This window comes from Pseudopodoces humilis, chromosome 13 (genome assembly GCF_049639895.1).
Source record: "Pseudopodoces humilis isolate 2021_Gansu_Grassland_sample_001 chromosome 13, ASM4963989v1, whole genome shotgun sequence".
Lineage (NCBI taxonomy): Eukaryota > Metazoa > Chordata > Aves > Passeriformes > Paridae > Pseudopodoces > Pseudopodoces humilis.
Window position 1 is genome coordinate 8,109,653 of NC_142212.1, and position 23,612 is coordinate 8,133,264.

General features: G+C 48.5%; 1 protein-coding gene across 2 annotated transcripts; it reads right to left on the reverse strand.

Annotated features, from left to right (window-relative positions):
- Nucleotides 1-557: 557 nt before the first annotated feature.
- WNT5A (Wnt family member 5A) lies at nucleotides 558-15,323 on the reverse strand. Of its 2 annotated transcripts, none has more exons than XM_005522120.2 (5): nucleotides 15,021-15,323; nucleotides 11,446-11,579; nucleotides 10,019-10,284; nucleotides 4,996-5,288; nucleotides 558-3,404 (listed from the first exon to the last, which is right to left on the reverse strand). In XM_005522120.2, the coding sequence occupies exons 1-5, from the start codon at nucleotides 15,024-15,026 to the stop codon at nucleotides 2,946-2,948; spliced, it is 1,158 nt and encodes a 385-aa protein (XP_005522177.1). In that variant the 5' UTR covers nucleotides 15,027-15,323; the 3' UTR covers nucleotides 558-2,945. The 2 variants fall into 2 exon arrangements, with proteins under 2 accessions (XP_005522177.1, XP_014107003.1); XM_014251528.2 differs by lacking the exon at nucleotides 15,021-15,323 and adding an exon at nucleotides 12,146-12,485.
- Between the last annotated feature and the right edge of the window lie 8,289 nt (nucleotides 15,324-23,612).

Genomic DNA, 23,612 nt, shown 5'->3' on the forward strand with positions numbered 1-23,612 from the left:
TTTAAGGATTCTTCCCTTCACTTGTTCCCAGTTTCTGGTGAGCTTCCACCTTGCAGCTCCAGCCAGCGCGGTCGGAGCGGTGTGGGGAAGCACCTGCACAGAGCCAGAGCACACAGACCCAGCACCAAGCACTTTTCCTGCTGGAAACCTTTGCTCACAGCAGGATCCTGCTGCCCTCACTGGCACTGCTGAAGGCAGCTGCCCCAAAATCCCTGAAGGCAGCCCTGGAAGCTGTAAGCACACAAGTAACAAGCCAGGTCCCTGTCCACTGGCAATTCAGTAGTTACCCATTTCTAAAATGCTTCCTAGCTCAGAGTCACAGGAGGTTCTGAGTGGTTCTTTGGTATGTTTTTTGGTTTTAGGGTTTTTTTCCCCCCCTTCTACTTAAGAAGCAGTTATATCTGCAAGTCTTCTTCATATTGAAATAAAACTTCAAACTGTACTTGGTATGTTTGGCCAATAAGCACTTCCCTGTTTTACCATGTAGTAAATTTAAAAGTCAACTCTGCTCATTGTCTTAACAAACCCTCCTCTGAAAGATAATTAAAACCACTTCCCAATATACAACCAAAGTTTTATTTTTATAGTCTATCTTCAATTATGGCATAATCCTTTCTTTTTTTTTTAACCAGTGAAATATACAAATCACACAAGACAGAAATATGTACATTAAATGTACAGAACAGAGGAAAGGACATAGAAGATTTACATATCTGAATGACAAAAGTAAAATATTTTACATTAAATAGGGTTTTAATAGCTAGGATCATGAGATTCATTCTGCTCAGACAGAAGTCACTAAAAAAGAACATGAGGTGGTTCAGCACATGAAAAAAAAAAGATAATGGTTTTTGTACAATAAAAACCAAAGTGACATATTCAATGAATTAGTGCTTTATTTATTTCTCTTACTTTAAAGATATTCTTTGCAAACATCTGAAAATGAGGGGTAAATATGTCCTTGTACAATAAATTAAGAGCAATAAAGCGCCATTAAGAAGCTGATAAATGATCAAGATGAATTTAATGATACAGCTTAAAGGCTTGTGAAAAGTCAAGGCTTTAGTACAACTAGGCTGAAGTGAAAGGTTTTCCTCAAGTGGTATCTGCAAAACCGTTTTCTTTAACTTGTAGGATGGGACTGAGCTGGAAAATGGCATCTGAACCAAAAATGAAATCCTGTGTAAGCACACAGCATGGGGGGAACACATATTGTTTGGCAAATAACAATTCTCTGTTCAAAAACTGAAAAGCAAGGGCCGAATGCAGCACATTTTGGAGTTGCAAGGTGTCTCCTTTCAGCAATAATCAATAATGCCCTTAATGTGAGAGTGGAATAGAAGCGATCTCCAGACTGGCATCGATTCAAGTGCAGGGTGCTGCCTCTACCAACCACCCAAGGAAGCCCTGAAACTGGGAAGAGGCTTACTGCTTTGTGATTACCCTTAAAACTTTTGAATGCTGGATGTTCTTAAAAATATAATAATTAAAAATAAAAACCCACCAAAAGCTTAGAATCAATCTAAACACCTGAAGAGATCTGAAAAAGAAAATAAGGGATGAACTGCCCCTTTAATTTAGATGTTTTATTATTTTCTAAATCATTAAAAATATATATGTACAAAAAGCTTTGAAGTATCAGACACCAGAGACCACAGTTCTCCCATATATATGTAACTGCTCGAGTATAGTCTGAACAGTTGTAGTGTATATCTGCAATATATTATCTAAAGCATGTGTATTAAAGACATAGGATGATAAATTTGGTATTGCTGCAACGTTTCATTGAACTATAATAGTCAGTTAATGTTATTAAAATACGAAACTATTGTCTCCTTGAGTGAAAGCGTTCCCAAAATCTGCAAAAAAAAATAAAAATCAATAATTCCAAGAGCAGATATCTAATGATTTATTTTCTCACATAAAATTAGAGGAGCTATTTGTCAAGCTGTGTTTTGAAAGACAGCCAGCTATTACACCATTTTAAGGCATTTTCAAATTTGGGGAACTCTCCTTTCCATGGGCTTTCCAGGCTGGGAAACCAGAGCTGTTTGTAAGCGTTGCCCAGCTCCAGTGCTGCGGGCAGCCTGCCCCGGGCTGCTCCACACCCGGCAGCAGGGAACTGCCGCTCCGCCACATGAGACACTCGCACGTCACAATTAGCTGATGAGGCCAAGCTCTGCCTCGAATAATATCTTTATTATTCACCAAGGCAGGCTTTTTTTTTTCTGTGTTTTTTTTTCCCTGTCTTGCTCAGTTCTGGAACCAGCCCTGGTGACTCAGGGATAGCGCAGTTGAAGCCTTTCTGATCCTTTGCTCTTTGCCCTCCGGTGACCCTTGGCAGGGAACCGACACTGCACTTTGTGATGAACATACCCCTTATTTACAGAGCCCTACATGCACTGAACAGCTTTATATACCCTATTCTAGGAACTTCTAGTGTCTGAAACTAAAAGTCATGGACAGGTCTGTGTGTTCCTCACATCCATAAGGATTGTTCTAACATCCCAAGCACATTACATGGTTGCTCTGCCTACTGCACATGTATTACGTTCCATGGACCTAGATTAGCATATGTCAGATTTTCCCCTCAAACTATTCTATTTGTAAGAAAAGTCAATTTTTTAACTTTGAAAAATAAATATTCTCAGATTCTCCTCCATTATTGCCAAAAATATAAGCCTCACACAGTTCTGGGATGGATGCAGAGAGGGTTTCCAGGCACTTCTCTATGCAACCTTTATATTTTTCTCTTTTCTTTCATTTTTTTTTCCTTCCCCACCCTTTTTTTTTATTTTCTTTTTTTTTTTTTTTTTTTTTCTCTTAAAAGAAGACGAAAACTCGTTGGACTCTATAAATAAAGTGGAGATAGTCCTGCGAAAATGGAGAGGGGCCTGCACCCCTTGCTGGCAGGTGGCTGCAGTTCCTCCCACCTCGTCCGTGCCCTATTTGCACACAAACTGGTCCACGATCTCTGTGCACAACTTGCATTTCACGTAGCAGCACCAGTGGAACTTGCAGTGGCAGCGTTCTCGCTGCACCGTCTTGAATTGGTCGTAGCCCCGGCCGCAGCACATGAGTTCACAGCCGTCCATGCCCTCCGAGGTCTTGTTGCACAGGCGGCCCTGGGTGCCCAGGGAGCCGGTGCTCTCGTTGCGCACGCAGTAGTCGGGGCTGGGGTCGATGTACACCAGGTCGTGGATGGTGGGGGCGTTGAAGCGGCTGTTCACCTGCACCAGCTTCCCCCGGCTGTTGAGCTTCATGGCGGCGGCGCTGTCGTATTTCTCCTTCAAGGCGTCGCCCACCTTACGGAAATCGGCGAGCTGCAGCCAGCAGGTCTTCAGGCTGCAGGAGCCCGAGACGCCGTGGCACTTACAGGCCACGTCAGCCAGGTTGTACACCGTCTGCAGGAGTCGGGGAGAGAAGCAAAAACCATGATGAAAGACTAGGATGGCTGTGAGAACATTTATACCCCTCATCTCCTGCCCTCTGTTGTATTCCCACCCTCTGCACTGTTCACCTTAGCATCCCCTCCCCTCCTCCAGTACAGCGGGAAGGACGACTCAGCTGACACACCCATGCACCCCCAGCACCCCGAAGAGCCAGGAGGAGGAGGAGGAGGAGGAGGAGGAGGAGGAGGAGGAGGAGGAGGAGGAGCAGAGAGTCTCACCAGCCTCTCCCCACAACAGAGACAGCTACAACAGCACATCAGACAGCAGCATCACTCAGGCTGTGCTCGAATTTTAGGAATTCGCTCTCACGCCAGCAAAGGATTTTGCTGTTTCATTGAGAAATGTAAAACATCCCCTTATTTTCTATCTGAGTTACTCTCCCTATTGATCTCTGCTTGAGGCTGCAATTAGGGAAGGAGTTAAGATTCCTCTTGCGCCTGGCTCAGCTGCAGCTGATTGTCTACTCTTGGCTCAGGATCCTCCTCCTATCCCAAATACTGCTCTGTAAGACAGACTTCATCCAAGAAGAAACCCCCAAACACCTATGGGTGGGAGTCAGAGCTACATAGTAATATCCTCTTTACAAAGCTTTGGCAAGGAAACCTCAGTCGTTTGCCCTGTACAAATAAAGTAAGAGTCAGTGTTGACACTGCCCCAAAAATCCTGGGGTCTGACACATTAGATGATACCGTAGACAGCTTCCACCCAGCAGTTACAGAGTCTTAACGCTGCCAAATGGCACTGCAAAGATGAGGCTGAGGAAGGAAAAAACTCCTCGAGTCTCCGTAAGCAACTGCTAAAGTGTCATTTTTCTTCTTGCTAATAGTAAATGGCCTGTCCATGGCTTTCAGACACCCTCCTCTTACATCTAAATACTATTAATTTTCAATTATCTTTCATCCTTCTTCACCTTAGAACACAAGTGTAAAGTCTCAGCTGACTATTGCTGGCACTTCAAGCTCTAGGAAAATAATGACTTTGGCTCTTCATATTCAGACTATTAAAAAAAAGTTTACACCCATTCATTTAAAGCATTTTTGAGATTAAAGAAACCATGAAGACATGTTCAACCACGGAAGACCATGTTTTCTAATAGCATAGAAAAGCTTTTCATATATTCTTGAACTGGGCAAAGAAGTCAGAACAATCCTGTGGCATAATTCCAGCCTGGGAAGCCCAGCACACCCCTCTTCCTTCCAACACACACTGTCCTGGTTGGAAATACCAACTAATAAAATTCTGCTCTACAGAGACTCCACAGCGAGCAGGGCACTTTTTATGAAACAATACAGAGGGAAACACAACACGCTTTGGTCCCAGCCTCCCCCATGAGGAAAGCAACAGGACTGTCAGACAACCAAAAGCAACACCAACTCGTGCGCTCTCCACCCACCCACACCCCGTATTTGCCGTTTTCTTGTTTTGTGCATTAAACCAAAGACAAGCCATGGTGGCTGCTCTGTGCCCCGCTGAACCACAATTTTCCCAAAAAGAAGGGATGAGGAGGAGCATGGAGGGACATGCTGCTGTTGCAGACACTCACTCTTCTGCCAGCCTCGTTGTTGTGCAGGTTCATCAAGATGCGGGCACTCTCGTAGGAGCCTCGCTGGTAAACTCGCTCGCGCTCCCGGGCATCCACAAACTCCTTGGCGAAGCGATATCCGTACTCGATGTTGTCCCCGCAGCCGCCCCACAGCCAGTCCCGGGGCAGGTCCTTGGGCCGCGCGGCGCGGCTGCAGCCGCAGGAGGACAGCTCGCCCTCCCGGCAGGCGCGGCTCATGGCGTTGACCACGCCGGCTGCGCTCACCGCGTAGGTGAACGCCGTCTCCCGGCTGCCTGCACAGAGACACAAGCGGGGTTAGGGCACAGCCACCACTCCCGGCCCCCTGACGGGCCAGGAGGACAAGGGCTCTCCAGAGCCACCGAGTTCACTCACACGGTCAAAGGTAGAGTAACCCTGAGCCATGCTGCCCAAAACATCCTCGCTCTGAAAGAACCAAGAGAACCCAAGCCATTGGAGCACACATCTTTGTCAAGAGCCAAAATCACTTCTCACTCAGGCTGATGAATGCCCGGATGAGAGAGCAGAGCAGAGGTGGATCAGGGCCACGAGGCCAGCAGGGCTAAAGCAGCCATGCTGCAAGTGAGGGGAGGAAAGGGCAAGAGGCTCCCTGTCCTTCAGAAGAAAGAGATGTTAAATACAACTTTTAAAACTCTGGTTGTTAAATTACTACTTCTCAAACATGACTGATGCACTTCACCCTCTTATTCCAATTTATTTAAAGTTCAAGTGTTTTACGAAGTCTCCTGGTATCAAAAGAAACGTGCAACAGAATAACACACAACTTTCCACCCCACACATTAGCCAGATGCTGCTGGAGGAGACTATTTAAAACTAACAACAACCTGTGCTGGTTATTATCCAACACTCCAGCTCTTGCGAATATGGCAAGGGAGCCCATGGCCAATCATTTGTACAAATTACAGGGAAGAAAAAACCCTTGGCACAAGGTGGCTTTGAAGGTTTTCTCCTGCATCTGGTGCCCTTAAATGGAAATGGAAAACCTCAAGTTTCCAACTTTTGTTAAGAAAAAGTTACAATACCCATAAATGTAAGACATGGCCACATACCATCCCATTGACAGTATCTGATCCCACCTCATTAAGTCTCTGACTTCCCCAATCACTTTTCCAAGAGTGCCACAAGTTCTGAGTACAACTAGCAGAGTGTGCAGATGAACAAACACAAAACTTGCACCAGAGAGCAACACTTGAACTTTGTTTTTCTCCTGAAGAGACAGCATCCCAATGGGTCTTTTCCAAGAAACATTCTTAGAATGTCTAAGAATAGACTAAATATTTTTTTTCCTGTTTACATGACTTAAGTTTTATTCCTAATCTTTAGTCTAATCAATAGATCAAGATAGCTTTTAATTTTGATTTTATGTGATTTTACTTAGAGAAAGCCATGGGCCTTTGAAAAATTAGGACTTTATGAGGCTGTGTTTTGGGCAGGTCATGTCTATTTAGACAGCAACATTTTTAGGCAAAATCTCTTTGTACAAGACGTATCATGACAGGTCAAATCTAATAGGAGCTTTCAAGCACTTCTGAAACATAAATAATTAGAAGTCTAGTTCATATTTAATATCAAGATGACACCATGATCAGAGCAGCTTTGTTAATACAACAGCTGTCATCCTCTGGATTAATTTTACTAATAGATGCTGGGTTAAAGTGGGAAAAATCAGAAATCCTATTTTAGGAAAGATGAGACTTAAGGAAGATCAGAAGCACTTTGCTACTTTACAATGGTCTATACTCATAGACACCTGCTCTTGGAAGTATCTACATAAATTGTGGGTATAAAGGGTTACAGGAGTAGCATTTTCAGTTAAAAAAAAACTAGCTTTATGTGGTGAGTTAGGCCTTGCATCTACTGCAAACTATAGCAGGGGGAACCTCATACAGATTTTAATGTTCCCATTTGCTCTGTAACACACATTTTTGGATTAATTCCTTAAGCAAAATTTCCACTATATTGAGAGGAAAGAAACGTGGTCTACTTTGGACCACAGGACTCGCCTCTTCCGTTCCATTTTTGTTCTTTTTCAGGTTCAGTTAGCTCATGCTTTCACATGGTTAACTCTGCCGCTTATTGCGGGATTTAAACTCATAAAGCTGACTATTTTTGACTATTTTTCATTATTACCCTGGAACAGATTTTAAAGAACTTACTCTTTGTGGGAAGGAGAAGAAAAGGCTTGGGTACAGGAAGGAGAATTGCCATGCAAGTTCCCTCCTTGAACATTTAGGTAAATTTATAAAATAGCATCAGCTGCTGAAGTACAGTTCAAGCCAACACTGCCTCAAGTCATTGACCCCAGGAATACATTAAGAGTGATGTTTCCACAAGGATGAGTTACTCTGAGATTTTTTTTTCTTCTTTTTTCAGTTTTTAGGCACAACTGTGCTTTCCTTCACTGTCAAACATATCTGTCTTTTCCCACAGTCCAGGATTTCTCTCTATTGTAGCCATGGCAAGCAAACACACATTCCAAACACGTTCAAGTCCCCTCTCTCCCATATATATAAAACATAGAAATGGAACTGTTCAATATACACACACTGTAGGAAGCCACCCACAGAGAAAGGCGCTGAGCTTTACACTTGATCTCAATAAGTCTGCAAGAACAGAACCTTTTTTTTTTAAAAATACCTGAACATAAGATACAAAATGTTCTTTGTCTTGCATTTTAAAAGCATTCGACATCAGGCTGAAGGCAGAATAAACTGGACCCCAACCACACAGAGCTGCAGGGGGAGGATCCAGCGATTTTGTTTCCTGTTGGCACTTAGCTGTGTGTGCAAAGCCCATGTGCAGCCTGCACAGGGCTGGCCACAAAGCCAGGAGATGGCAGTGAGCACCGTGGCCCGACCTGGGAACCAGCACCCAAGGAGAGCACTGCAGAACACAGGCCCTAAAATTTTACAGTTCAATAAGCCACAGAGCAAGTTTCCAAACCCAACGGCAGGTTTATTTGTACAGCTTTAGCTAACTGCAGGGTAAATCCTGGAAGAAAGACTGCCCATTGACACACGGGGCCGTGGCTGTGCCGGCGGGCAGCGCCGTGCCCGGGAACTCTCTGGGGCGCAACCAAGGGCACATGGCAAAACCTCCCAAACAATGTGCACTCAGAGCCTGCACCTCCTGCACCACTGGGAGCAAGGCATATCTGACAGCCCATCACACAGGGCATGCCAGGCTGAAGTCAATGGAATCAGGCTCTGAAAGTGTCCACTTTTCCTGCCACGCAGAGGAACACCGACTGGTCATTACTGAGGGTCAGCGTGAAATGCTACAACTGTTACACCTCCTTCCTTGCTCTCTGTGAATACACTCTTCATGTTCTAACTCCTGAATATGGCTATTAACCTTGCTTCCATCTACAATTAGAATAAGTGGCTTAATTACATGATGAATTGCTGTGTAGACATCAGCTAATACAGTCATATCCAGCAAAAGGGTGCGGCAAAGTTATTTAACTTGAAAGGAACTACCTTTAAATAGATCTGTCATACTTGGGGAGGGCAGAAACATGGATTCCAGAGACAGACACCACAAATCACAGGCCCCATCCTGTACACTCCTTCACACCAACAGTCCCCCTGAGCTAATTTTCACTTGCTTGGATAATAAATAAGGGCTGAAGGATGAAGGCCTAAATTTTAAACAGATTAATTTTCTGACGTGTTAGATTACTTGAACAGAGAGGTTACTTGAACAGAAGAAGTTTGCTTTCATGTTTTCAGACTTTTTCTTGGGTAAGGTATAAAAAAAAAACTCTATGGAGGGTTAGTACCGTGCTTTAAAAAGCCTAGGGAAGGTTGTTTACCTAAAATCAAATGCTTCAATCCAGTACTTTCATGCAATAGATTTTTTTTTTCTAGTTGTCTGACAATCTCCAAATGAAAACTTCTTTTAACAAAAACCGAGACCAAATGTGAATCCTTCAACTTTAACTGGAGTCAGCCCATTTACAGACAAACCAAGATTGAGACCGATTTTAAAACCTTTTCTTTTTCTAAAGCAGGACAGAAAAACACTGCCATAAAAGCTTTACTTTACAACTTCAACTAAAAAGCAGTGCAGCCTTTGCCAGTGTACCACTCACTACTTGAAAGACCACAAGTGTCACCCAGAAAAACAGGCATTTTTTCCATTAATTACACAAAATCAGCAATCTGACTTGAGAAAGCCAGAGGAAGGTTTCTCCATGGACCTCATTCAACAGCACTGGTTAAAATTTTGCCAAGGACTTTAAAATACTATGAAGTCCTCAAATGGCAGGAAAGGCAGGCAGCACATGAGCACTGGAAAAGGCCATTCCAAAGAGGATCTGATAGGGGAAGGTTTGGGTGTCCACCAAAATGTGAGCAGATGTTAAATAAGAATCTATCTCTTACCAGAGATGTGATTCCATTAAATGTCAGTTACAAGGATCACACATTTTACCATGACAGAGCTCATCTCATGAAAATTATCCTGCTACAGTAATTTAAAAATAAATCTGTTTTCCTTAAAAAGAGAAAAAAAAAATACTGTATCTGGAAATAAGCAAGGAGGAATTGCCTATAAACACTAATCGACAGAGCAGCAATTTTCAGTTAACCTCTGGACCAAGAGCGATTTATTATCCAGCTGCTAACTTTGGAACTAGACATGGACATCTTTAATTTTACAAGACGCTGCTGGTTTTAATTCTTGTAGGTTGCCTTCGTTTTGTCTCAGGTTTTCTAAAAAAGAGATTTCAGGGCCTCATTTTCCTTTCTCCCCTATTCCCATATGCAAATATATATTCCTACTTTGTTTTCCAAGACATATGGCTGGACAGTGGTGGGAAATCACCTCCAGCTAAAAATAATCCAACTCCTTTGCCAACTTTTAGAAACACTTGATTGTATACAGTACTCAGTAAGAACCTGGCAAGAGATTCAAGTGCAGAACAGTGTGTGCCATACATATCCTTAGACAAGAGTTTAATCATAAAGATGTTGCTTCCTACCTATCTGCATGACTCTGCCAAAAACAGAGTTGTTGTCCACAGTGCTGCAATTCCATCTTCTGTGTCTGAATTGATACTGGCACTCCTTAATGCCCGTCTTTGCACCCTCTCCAATGAACTGCATATGGTCCTGATACAATTGGCAGAGTTTCTTCTGTCCTTGGGAAAGCCCTGCTAGCTGGCTACATAGTGGCTGGGCTCCTATAATGTACACCTCTGACATCTGAACAGGGTTCATGGGGTTCATGGGGTTCATCCCTAAAGACCTGCACAAAGAAAGATTTGCATTAATAAACAGAAAATTTCAAAATGAAATAAATTTGGAAAAAAAAAAAAATCTATAAATCCCAGACAGAATTGTGTCTTATACACTGTGAGTATACAAGTCCTGGTTTTGTTAACAAGTGAGGAAAAACCCCAGACACTTAAATATGAAACTTTTGTTTTAAGAACAGGACAGAAGTTACTAGTTTCCACCCATGTGGTTATCACCATACATTAGAGACTGAAGTACAACACAGACTTGGAAGACTTGCATCTAGGCAGTCTTTTACCAGCTTAAATTGACACAGTCAAAATAACAGAAGCTCCAAACAATTGCAAGGCCAGGAAAATAAATAAAGCAAAACTGAAAAAAGCTCTCCAAATCCTAATTTGTCTTAGCACATATTTTATATTTAAGTCTGGGTTTTCCAATCTGATCTACTATAAACAAATAGGGAAACCTTTAGCAAGAAGCCAGAAGTTAGAGACTTGCTACAGACTACTTCTAGCTTCTTCCAAATGACAACACAGAAACATATAGGCAAGTATACTCATTTTAAACAAAATCAACTTTGTTTTCTTAATTCTTAAAGTGCTCTTCACATGATACATTTCAATTAAAAAGTGCATCACTGGAAAAAATTTAATCCAAAAGGCATCACTGGAAAAAGCAGAGAAACACCTATTTCAAGAACTCTCAACATCGTACACTTCACAGATAATTTGCCAAAGCAGGAATTTAAATGTACTCCTTTGTAATAAAATATATTTGTATATTTCAGTCACAGAAAACTTCAAACCGAAACTTTAACTTTATCCTTGGCAAATCAGCATTTTCTCTTGTACATGCAAAATGCCTTAATGTAAGGGAGTTGAAATGCCTCTTTTAAAAAATAAACTATTACAGTAATTTAAAGATGATAAAACTCATAATCTACCAGACAGCATTCTAAAAACTGTATTTTACAAGACAAGATGTTGCACATTTACCCCTATTCGACAGACCCGTTCCTTTTCCTGCACAACATATTCCTGCACTTCTCCCCTGCTGCCTCGCTCCTGCCGCACTCCCGCAGAAACAAAGTACAGAAGAAGCACAAAGACATTGAAGCAAGCAAATCTTGACACCCCCTTTCAAAAGCAAGTCGGTACGAGATGCTTACCACCAAGAGCTGGCTTCTATTACAACCTGGGTAAAAGAGGAGAAAACGGCCAGAGCCACTACGAGGTACTGAGAAGCCATTGTACTGCCAACTGTCCCCACAGCACCTCCGTGGATTAATACTGCACTGGATTTCTAGAGGGGGGAGAAAAAGGATCAGATTGTTTATTGCTTCTCAGACCATTTTCGAGCATTCAAGTTTAAACAACGGAAGTCTCCGGGCCCCTTTTAACTTGACTCTGACTCGCCGGCCCTTCTCCCCGCCGAGGCTTTGGTGCCAGACACAGGCACGTCGCAGCTCCCGCTCCAGCGGGCAGAACCCACCCCCGCACCCCCCACCACCCCCGGACACCGCCTTCCCGGGCCGCCCGCCCGGCCCTCTGCCCCGGCCCCGCCGCTGCCGCACCCCGCCCGCCGCGGGACGGCACCGGGCGCGACAGCTGCTCCGGACACGGCACCCATCCCCGCTGCCCCGGACACGGCACCCATCCCCGCTGCCCCGGACACGGCACCCCTCCCCCCTGCCCCGGACACGGCACCCATCCCCGCTGCCCCGGACACGGCACCCATCCCCGCTGCCCCGGACACGGCACCCATCCCCGCTGCCCCGGACACGGCACCCATCCCCGCTGCTCCGGACACGGCACCCATCCCCGCTGCCCCGGGGCCACAGCCACCCGCGGGCCCGGGCCGGGCATTACCCCATCGCTGCCCGCGGCGGGGACACCAAAGGCTCTCGGCTGGCTAAAGTCGGCTTCAGGTTTGCAAAGCGAGCCCGAGAGGGAGGGGGGCCGGTGCCTGTTCCGCGGGGGACCCGAGGGCTCCCGCACGGTGATGATGCGGCCGGTCCTTGCCCTTCCCCGCCGCCCCCTAAAACATCTCGGCGCAGCCTCGGGGCTCCCGTCCTCCGCGATCGCCGAGGCAGCCCCGAGCTCCGCGTTGGCACCGCGGTGACTGCCCCGACGGCAGCCCCAGGGCCGGAACCGGCCCGGGGAGGTACCAGGAGCGACAAGGAACAGCTCCGCGTCCCGACCCGGACCCTGCAACAACTAGGCTGCCGTCTTGGAAGTCAAACGCTTTCCCCGACAGGTCCCGCGATCACCGTATGGTGCTCACACGGGACTCCCTCACTCGCTCCCCAGAGCCATTCCCGGGGTTTATTTCCCCTCCCCTCGGAAGGAAAAAAAAAAGAAAAAAAAAAAAGAAAAGAAGAAAAAAAAAAAAAAGAAAGAAAAAAAAAGGACATTTCGACACTTGGGGGCTCCCTATTCCCTATTCATTCTCCAAAGGCCCTTAACGCTGAATTGAAGGTGTTCTTAATTCTAATTTATTTCTGTTTGCGAAGGGCCGGGAGGAGCGGAGCGCTGGCAGCAGGGACACGCAGTGTGCCCGGGCACACTCGGGGAAGCTGCTGCAGCGCGGGGACCCCCATGAGCCGCTCCCCGACACCGCTCCGGGGCTGCAGCCCGGGGGCGAAGCCGTGCGGGTTAAACATCCCCTGCCCAGGGGAAATGAGCTCCCCCAAGTCCCCACTGCTGGGGGTGGGTAAATGGGGGCCGGTCTCCTGCAGCAGAAGGAGCCCGCCCGCCCCACAGGGGCTCAGTCCCGGCAGAGGTGCGAACGCCGAGGGCGTCTTGAGCGAGGGACGAGGAGAAGCGAGGTGCGCGCAGGGCAAACCGCGACACCCAACAGCGCACGACGTGCTGCTCTTTTTTCTTCTGTTACTTCTTGACATAATGACAGTAACAAAGAAGTCCATGACACTGCCCGAGCCCTGAGGAGGTCGCAGACGCCGGTGCCCGTGCGGGACACGCCGACAGCCGTGCAGCCGCCCGGCCCAGCAGTCAGCCCGGGCACGCCGCACTGCCCGGCGGGGCGGGCGGCCGCGGAGGGAGAGGGGGGCCGGGACAGCGCCGGGAGCGGGGCGCTGCCCCCGCTGCAAGACGCGCTCGGCAGGACCAACGCTACTGCCCCGCTGCGAGGGCCCGTGTGCCCCGCCGAGCTCGGCCGTCGCTGGGCCGGAGCCCCCAGCGCGGTGGCGGCGCCCCGGGGAGCGGTGGCGGCCCGCTCCCAACAGGGGGCGGCCTCGCTCGGCGGCTCTGCCCTTCCGACGGCACCTCCGCGCCCCGGCCCCGCTGCCGGCGCCCTCCTCGGCTGCGGACACCGCGCCGAGCAGCGAGGCGGAGGAGGCACCTGCGCCCGGGGCCGCGGGCGGGCCCGGCCCTCTCAGCCCAGCCCTTCTGCACGCAGCAGCTGACAAGGTGCCACCAGAAAGAACACAAAAAAAAAAAAAAAAAAAAAAAAAAAAAAAAGCCAACAGTTTAAAAAAAAAAAGTAAAAAAAAAAAAAGAAAAATAAAGAAAAAAAAAAAAGGCAGACTGCCCAGCAGCACGGAGCACTGGAGATCGGGAGTGTGAGGCACCGTGTTCAACTTTGTAGGGCCGCGGAGATTGGGTTTTGGTATTTAACGCACCCCATGCGGAGCCCGCGCTCCAGCCGAGATGAAAAGAGAGGCTTTTACAGATCCTGCACCGCGGGATCGCCTCTGATCCTGTTTTACACGGGGTGTCTGGAAAGCCTGCGAAGGCATCTGGTTTTCTAGGAGCACTACCAGCGGGCAGGAGGCATCCAGAGCCCGGCTCCGGGGGGCTGTAAACCGCGGGAGGCGCAGCGGCTCCGCGGGGACCCCCCGGCCGCCCCCTGCTCCCCGCTGCGCCTTCCCAGCCATTTGGAGGGGCGAGACCACGTCTCACGTTTGCAGGGAAAGGCACTGGTCGGGTCCCGGCCCAGCTCTCCCCACCGGAGGCGCAGAGGGGTCGTTTTCCCGGGGGTGAAGGCACATCATGTCCTTCCCTTGATGCCCGGGGACAGCCTCGCTCCTCGGCCCCGCTGAACTCCCCGTGACCCTCCGAGAGCAGCCCATTTACCATACAATTGACAATTAAAAACAAACAAACAACAAAAAGCCAACAGCCTTTCCAACATGGAGTCCTCGCAGCGCCAAGGGGACCCCGAGGAGCCGCGCTCCTCCGCGCTGATGCAGGCGGGACCCGCTGCAGATGCAGAGTGATAATCTCCAGAAACTGAGAATAAAATTAAATGGGGGGGAGGAGGGGGGGCTGACTCCGGGTCCTCCGCTGGCCCCCAGCCAGTTCTCCTTAAAGGTACAGGCCACCATTAGCGCCGACGTTGGGCTCCTCCACAACGATCCTCCTCGGGAAAGTTTGGGAAGTTTGGAAAGATGTCTTTAAACTCGCGTTAGGAGCAGCTGCCAGAAAGATGCACCGGGACGCGGCGGGCAAAGCGAGCCCAGCAAGTGTCCCTGCGGCGGGCAGCCCCTCTTCGGGGGGAAATTTAAAAAGACAAGGAAAACCAGAAAACACAAGAGCCTTTTCCCAAGTGGGGAGCAGAGCTCTCCGCGGTGGGTGAGAGCGGAGAAGTGGGAGCGCCCGGCGGTAGCCGAGGAGGGGAAGAGAGGCCGACCCGCGCCGGGGCCCCGCAGCCCGCCGAGCGCAGCCCACCCTGCGCGCCCGCGGCCCCTGCGGCGCGGAGCCCCCGAGCCCCGCGCGGACTCACCTCCATCGCGCGGGATCACCGAGAGGGAGCAGCCAAGTAATCCAAGCGGAGCAGGAGGAGAAACGGCGAGACGAAAGTAAAATCCTGGCTCGCAGGAGCCGGGCGGTATCGTCCCGAGCCGCGGCCGGGGAAGCGCGGGGGCCCGCGGAGCTGGCGGGGGGCGGCGGGCGAGCGGCCGCCCTGTCCGGCGCAAACCGAGCGTGTCCGACTGCGGAGCGGGGCACCAGTGCAGCCTTCTTTCCAAGGTCCATCAGCAATCGCAGTAATTAGGGCTTTCCACCAGCAGAAGAAGAAGGAGGTAAAAAAAAAAAAAAAAAAAAGCCCCAAAAAAAAAAAAGCCAAAAAAAAAAAGCCAACCCAACACACGCACACAGCGCCCGTGGGCGTGATTGTGCGGAAGCAAATAAAAATCTTCACAAGCGGCAGCGAAAGCGCCGCGGGCGACGATCCGTCCCACCAGCCCAGGTGGTGCCGCCGCGGGGCTCCCCGCGCTCCCACCCGGCTCCGCCGGCGCTCGGGCCGCCGACCGCCCCCTCCGCAGCTCGGCGCGGACCGGCCCGCCAGAGGGGGACGATGGAGCCGAGCGGGTGCAGGGCTTCCCCCTGCCCGCCCCCCTTCACTTGGTTAAAGGCTGGGCGGCGCAGAGCCGGGGGTCCGCCGCTGCAGAGCCATCCCGGGGCTGGCTCCCTCCATTTTACACTGAGAAGAAAAAGCCCAAACAGAAAAAAAGTTTCTGCACAAGCGGGAAGGGGGAGGGGGGCTGTGCACGCGTGTGTCTGTCTTACGGGGCGACTGATCCTGCAAGGCGAGCAGGGGCAGGGGGAGGGGAGCAGTCCGGGCTTCAGGAGCTGCGGCTCCCCCAGTCCATCGGTGCCAGAGGCGCCCAGCGCCGGGGAGCGGGATACGCGGGAGAAGAGCCGGGAGAGCAAGCAGGGGCTGGCGGCGTCGCGGCAGCCGACCCTTCCTCCGCGGGGCTCTGCCCCCGCCCGCTGCAGCCGGCCCCGCTCCCCCCGCGTCTCTCCCTCGCTCCTCTTCACCCCGCTGCTTAAAACTGCGAAAGAAAAAAAAAAAAAAGAAAAGAAAAAAAAAAGTTAAGAGAGCCAACGGCAGCTGGAAAACTTTCCCGGCAGCGCATGCGCCCAGGGCCGGCCTATTGCAGACGGGGCTGGATTTTAAAGCCGTACGGCAGCGACCGGGACCCCGCGCAGCCCCGGGGCGGGCGGCGAGAGCCCGCGGTCCGCGTCCCCGGCCCGCAGCACCGCGCCGTTCTCGCTGCTCTAGCTCGGCCTGAGGCCCCGGGAGGGCAAACTCTTCCTACAGAGCAGTGCCCCGTGTGCCCATCCCGGCCGGAGGGCTGCGTGCGGGGGTGCACGGCCCCTCCAGCACCGCCGCTGCTCATCCTGGGCTTCGATGGGGGCACATGTACACCCACGTACACCCATGTGCACACATAAACACGTATATACACCCGTGTACACCTATATACACACAGTTACACCCATAAACACGCATTTACACCCGTGTGCACCTATATACACCCATAAACACACATGTACACCCATGTACACCTATATACAGATATGAACACCCATGTGCACCCAGGTGCACACACGTACACCCATGTACACTTATATACACCCATGAACACCTATATACACCTCCGAACACCCATATACACACATGTACACCCATGTGCACACACGGGCTCTGCCGGGCCGGCCCCGCGGCGCCGCCCCTCGCACACATGTGCGCACAATGTGCGGCGCACATGCCCCAGCGTTCCTGCCGCCCGGCTCGCTGACAACTCCTGCTTGTCTGTCGCATGCTCCGAGGCGCAGAGGCGGCCGCGGGTACCGCCTGCCAAAGCGAGCTCGACGGCTCGTGTTGCTATTTCTGCAGCGGCTTCTTTGCCGCTGTAAATTTGGCAAGTTGTTGACAAAATTGAGTTAAATCAAGTAGGACCCAATGAGAGCTACAGGGGAGAGGGGCTTCGCGGACCCTTTGCACCTCCCCGCTCTTTCCCCGCTCTGCAGCCCTCGGGTTTTTATTACACCTCTCCCGTCCCGTGTGCACCCAAGCACAGGAAATGGGAACGTTCCCCCAGCCACGCCGTTAACTCCGCAGCATTTCCCCTGTATCCGTCTGCAACTGTGGGACCACGAGGGGATGCGGGGGGAGGGGGCACATTATCAAAGCAGCCCTGGGAAATCCAACCAGGCTGCGAGAGCAGCTCCGCTATCAATAAATGCATTCACTCCTGCAAAGCCATTCCAGCGCAAACAAAATCCCTTCAGGAGGTCGATGAGGGAAAACGCACATCCCAGCCGTGCCGAGCCGCTGCCGCTGCCCACCTGCTCCCGGGCCAAGAGCTCGTCCGCCCCGCCGGGGCGCTGCCCGTCAGGTAAGCGCAGCCTGCGGCGGCATCAGCGGCGGCCGAGCGGGCCAGCAGCCCCGCCAGGCCCCGATCGCCACGGTCGCCCCTCGGCCCTGCGCCCTCCGGGCTGCCCCTCCGTCCGTCGCTGTGGCCCGGCCGGGAGCAGTCGCACCGCAGGGGCCGCCGAGAGGGGCGCGGGGCCCGGGCGCGCACGGAACGGGAGCGGGGAACCCCCTCGGGGAAGCGGGGTGGGCAGGGGGTCAGCCCGGGACTGTGACACCTGAGCGCCCCGGCGGGGTCCGGGGCCGCAGCATCGCTCCCGGCAGGTTTCTTTACTCTCTAATATCCAGAGAGCCTTTCCATTAGGAATCCTCACTGCCCGGGCTGCTGTTCACTCCTCGGGACGCCTGGTGAGGAATTTATAAATTAGGTGTAGGTCCGGGGATGGGGAAGGAATGGGGGGGGTTCGTTTCTTTAAGAAGACCAACCTTAGTTTTATGCCTAGTAAATAATATTTTATTGCCTTTGGTTTACTGTGGCATTTCAATTATCCCCTTTAGGAGTCTGCAAACTGCGTAGGTTAAAGGTCATTTCTCAAATCACTAGAATTAGTAAAGAATAGCAGAAAACTGTAAAAGGGGGAGGAGCCGTGCAGTAAAACAGAAAAGATCGCCTGGAATAAACTAATAAAGAGCCCCGAGCTGTTTACCTCTCACATTTGTATTCCCAAATGATTATCATCGTGTAATTGCATAATGTCATCCGGCACAAGAAAACACCAAGCCCGGGACGATCCACACGGGCAGTGAGCGGCAGCTTGGCCATGGGTGAAGCCAACACCAGATCATTTTCTATGCCGGGATTCCTAGTCACTGCTTTTAAAAAGAGAACTGAAGAGGGAATTTATAAATCACGGGCAAATTTTCAAGCTATGGCGCATATAAGTGGAAATAAAGGGCAGAAATCCAAACATCCTGCAAGGCTTTAAGAATTTTAATTTCTCCTCACTATTTAAAACAGCTGGGTGAAGCTAGAGGGGGCAGGAGGGAGAAGTATTGACAATATTGCAGGCATTCGTGCTGCCCAAGGTTTTGCTTTCCAGGTTTGTCAGTGATGGATCTCTACAGGTAATCAGACAGTTGATCTGTCTGGCTTTACTGCCAACATCGAAGTGTTTTCTGGAGAAAAAAGTTAATTCTCAGAGTAATGTCATAAGAAGTGTGACAATATTGTTGAATGCCCAAACAGCAGAACCTCAAAAAGCAGCACTGCAGGATTTTAGAGATGTAGGTCTGCAATTATTTGTAGTGCAGAAGTAAATTATTTCTGGTCTTTTCGATCTGTTTCTGCAGGGTAATGCAATTTAACAAAGGAGTGGTCACATCAAAACCTTGCACTCCTGTGTTCATTGGAATGTGTGGTGCTGTGTGATTTACATCTTTCCACCTTGGCCAATGGCACGGTTTTCATCATGAAGAACCTATTTGGGAAACAGAACTTCCAAGGAAAGGAGGATTTTTCCTATATGTCTTTTTAGCTCATTATGGAGCTTGAGTATATAATGTAGGAATTATGACACATCTCACACTGAACCATTGTGAAGGCACAGCCCATGAGCAGCTGGTTTGGGATTATTACAGTGAATCTGCTTTCTTAGGTGAGGGTTGTACCATAATGCCCATTTGACAGAGCAAAGATGTCACACCACTTTGAACATGTAACCTGCACTCCAGACCATCTACTCCAGGGATGACTTTAAGCTCCGAGGGACTGAGATATAACTGCCTTGAAATTGCAGATTACTTTCCTAAGGCTGCTTTCTTTCCCAAAACATGATGTTCCTTTTTTTTTCTACAGACAACCCTGTCATCCAAAAGATGGCTAAACTACAAAAGAAATGCCAAAGATGATAATTTTATGCCAAATCTTGCAATAAGTGTTATTTTCCTAATCCTCATCCAGTGGAGGCAAGAAATAGCATGGGAAACTCTCTTTTTAGACAATAATTCTGTATTTCTAGCTTGCCTAAATTCTGAACAGACTTTGACAAGTTAAGAGACTAGAAGACAAAGAAAAAAGTATGGATGCATGTCCATGTATGGATGTACCCCCACCCTGTTCCTCTCCCGTCTCTCAAATCCCAAATTCATGATGTTGAAAGATGCCAGCATATTTGGGAGCAGCAATAAACCACTAGAGAGGAAGAAATAAGAGTCTAGATTAGCATTCATCTTTACCAGATGAAGACATATTTTAGATGCAGTAAGATGCAAATAAGAGGCAGCAGGCAGGAGAGAAAAGTTTACAGGGTAATGAAGTGTGAATGCACTGACAAATTCGGGTGAATACACCAATCTCCAAACCTTCAAAGCCTGTAGAAAAAAAATATACCACTTTACATTTAAATCAATGATAACTATACCAATTTATTATACTAGTAATGAACTGCATAGCAAACAGCCCCCATTTGTCTGCATTATCAGCTGGAGAAAGACAGCTGTGGACTAATTTTTCATGTTTCATGTGCAAAACACAGGTGGGTTCTTTCCATATTCTTCTTTTGATGTCTAATAAACCCCAGTGCCACTGCAGAAACCACGGCCCAGGTACAAGACATGTGCCGAGTCATGGAGGAAAATAAAGAGATGAGAAAATAATTTACAAAAAAAAAAAACCCAAAAAGCAGAAGTAACCAAAAGCTATTGAACCAGAATGCCAATTGGATGAACATCTATTGCAGCATGGGGCTCCACTGCCGTGAGCACAGCCAGGTGGAAGATAGTCAAAAAATGGTAGTCAATGGATAATTAGTCAAAAAAAATGGTCAAATGCTCTCACAAGAGCAGGGAAGGCTGTGTTTTGTTTTTGATTGCTGTTCTGGAAGACTGGTACCACGGGCAGCAGCATGTGCCCTGCCCTGGCTCTGGCACACTGAGCTCAGGGAGCTGAGGTGCAGGTGCTGGTGGCAGTGGAGGTGTCTGAAGGTGTTCAAGGAGGACGTGACTCCTTGCAGCCAACAGGGCACGGAAAAGCTGTCTTGGACCTCTGGAGTCAGAGAGACTGTGGGAGGGTTCTGACATGTTTTAATTTGATCTCTGGATTAGTAAGTTGTTGAAGGTAACCATCAAAGGGATAAATTTACACCCCTAGAAGAATGTGCTGCTTTCTCTCCTGTCCTGCCTCTCTCTGGGGCACGTGTCCCTCTCCTCACACCTTGTACCTTTGTCTCTGTGTGTGGGTCTTTATCTCGGTGATACCTCACCCGTCCACATCTCGGCCATCCCCCTGCTGCCACCATATGTCATTGGAATGTTTCAAGTAGTGAGTCTGGTTTACTTAAAGAATAGTGCTTTTAGAGGAATAATACTTTGCTTTGTTTCCATTAGGACCTTAAAAAAAAAAACGTTTATGGGAGGAAAAATAAACAATCCCACCACCACTCCTTAACAACAGAGTACTTACCCTCTCCTAATGCTACCAGTTCCTTCTTTCACTGAGGCCAAAGGCACCTCCCATAAACTCTGGAGGGTTCTTACATGTTTCTTCTGAGTGCCCTGAACACAACTCTCCCCAGTACACACACACAAAGGCACACAGAGACTTCATTTTCCAGAGACGACCAGGCAGGGAGTTTTGTCACACTGACTACAGCCCTGTCCTGGCTCCTCCTCAGGGAGCTGCACCGTGGGTGGCACATGGAAGGCCATGGCAGCGTGGGAGACAGTGGGACAAGGACAGGACAAGCTCTTTTCCACAGCCCACCTGCATCCCTGCCATGGAACAGCCAGTCCTGCTCTCCGTACAGGTCTCTGCCTCGGGGCTGGGCTTCCGTTCCTGAGCGCAGTCACAAAGGGCTGGGGGAGAGGTGAAGGATCACACTGGGATCTCTGCTCTTTGAGCACACCCCCTTGGACCTTAGGAGGTAGGACTCCTACCTTAGGAGGCTTTTAAATCCCATTTTCTCTTGGCATATTTTCGTGGCGTTGGTGTGGTCGCTGTGCTGCACTCATGATCTGCAGGTAATGAGGATTCTCAGGAGATTTTAGTGACAGCAAAGGAGCAGACCTTGAACTGGGAAGAAGGAGAAGAGAGGAAAGGTCTCCATAGGCTTTCTATAGGCAGACTGACACCCACTCCTGACATGGTCACAACCATGTGTCGTTGCCTGGGGCCACACCGGCTCCTGAATAGCACTCCTTACCTCCGAGAAGATTAGAAGATTAGGCTGGAGTTTATAATTGTAGCAATATTAGATCCTCAGATTCCTCATAGCTCAAGGAGGAATGTAGGTGGATGTTGTTTGAAGATCTCATCTGAAATATCTCCAAGGATTTCTTTAGTATATGTACACACACATGTCATCAGTAAAGTGTGTTTAAGAGTGAGAGAAGGGATCTTGGTTAGCCCCTATATGACACTTATCTTAAAGAGTACTTAACTAATTCATCATTTCCTTAGGACTAAAGATATGCCATAACAGCTAAGCCAATGTATATTTGTCCATGACTGCTTAAAGCCAATATCATTCTGAAGATAGCTATTAATCTAGGCACCATGAGCAAAACATCTGATAAATTTAACCCTATCTTTCAAGCTCCGTAGAAGCCTGTCAATTGACCTTGATTCTTCCAGTTTATTTAGAATATGGCATTATTTAAAACTCATTTTAAAATATATTTAAGGTTAAGATGAGTTTTGAGCTCTTCATTTTAAATATTTGATCAGGCAAACCATGTGACTTGTTGCCCTGGTCATATTATTGTCTTTATTTTTCACGATCAAGGTACTATTTTAGCTCTACATTATTTTCCTCAATATAAAACATAGGAAGACTTTTGGAAATGGCACTGACAATGTGAATATTTTCCCACAGTGAAGAACACAAGGATACACTGACAGCAGAGACATGGGAGCAGGCTGAGGAATATGTACTAAGATTGTACACAGAACAGGTGAAAGGGGCACTTAGCTCTTGGTTCTCCTGCTAAAATCAGTAACTTGAAAAGTTGGAAATTTGTTTATTATGAACCACTTCTTATTCTCTTCTGCTCTTTAAAGCCTCTAGAGTGTCACTTTTTGAGGTGTGACCTGACAAAATATGTTCATACTGTAATCTTGGAAGAAACAAGGACCAGAGTAGTGAAAAGTGCATTGTGCTTCCAGGCAGGACCTGGCAACACAGTGGATGAGTTGAGGCCTTCACTGCCCTCCAACCTCTCTAGGTCCTGGTGGCAAAGTCCACAGTGTGTGTGTGTCTGTGTGTGTGTGTGTGTGTGTGTGTGTGTGTGTGTGTGTTTGTGTGTGTGACCCCTCTTGTTCTGCTTTTCCACCCAAATGCAGAGAAACACCATCAGAGCAGCTCCTGGGGTTGACAGTGCCACGGGGATGGAAGATGATCTTCTGTTCTTTATAATGGTACAGGAAAATGTCAGCATTTGCATCAAATAGCTGTATTTTTGTTTCTGGGAGGGCATGACAGGTACTCATTACTGCCCAGTGTGATGGTAATTGCCCAGCTCTGCCTTGCTGGCACCTGTCCTGGTGGCATCATTTCTTCCACCCAGCCAGTAATAACCTGTCATTCCAAGCAGAGTGGTGACTCCATGGTATCACTTTCAACAAAGCAGCCAAGCAAAGGAACAGCTACAGGAGCAGCCACTTAATTGCTTGATAATAGTAATTGCACTTATTTTATCTAATAGTCTTTATTACAGGTTGCCAACTTTGCATTTTTCCGTATTTAGTCAGTTGTCTTGCCAATGTTTTCATGAAACACTTCCTTCCAGATTGTCTGAGGCATTATCTGGGGAGCTTACCCAGAACAGAGGTGGATGTACTGACTGATCCACTGCTGCTTGTAGTTAACTTCAGAGGAAAGCCAAACCTCATTCCTTTCTGTAAGGTTTTATACAGAACATTTATTGCATTTTCATCATCAGTTAGGTGTTTTTCTGCAACCTTTTTTGTTTTGTTTTGTGTGGGATTTTTTTGTTTGTTTATTGGTTGTTGTTTTTTGGGGTTTTTTTTGACAGTATGTTTATGATGTTATTGTGGGGGCTGCATTATCATGGGTGAGATATTCTGAGGGTATTTCCATGGAATCTGACATAATTTCTCCACTACCCCACAGCATCAGCTTGTATTTGTTCAGAAAATGTTCACAAGATTTGCAGTATTTTCTTTGTACTTTTCCTCTGTGTCAAAAAGGTGCCTTAGTT

Coding starts and splice junctions, on each gene's coding strand:
- WNT5A (XM_005522120.2), bottom strand. Junction 10,285..11,445: donor ATAGAAGCCAGCTCTTGGTG/GTAAGCATCTCG, acceptor TTCTTTGTGCAG/GTCTTTAGGGATGAACCCCA. Junction 5,289..10,018: donor TGGCAGAGTCATGCAGATAG/GTAGGAAGCAAC, acceptor GTCTCTGTGCAG/GCAGCCGGGAGACGGCGTTC.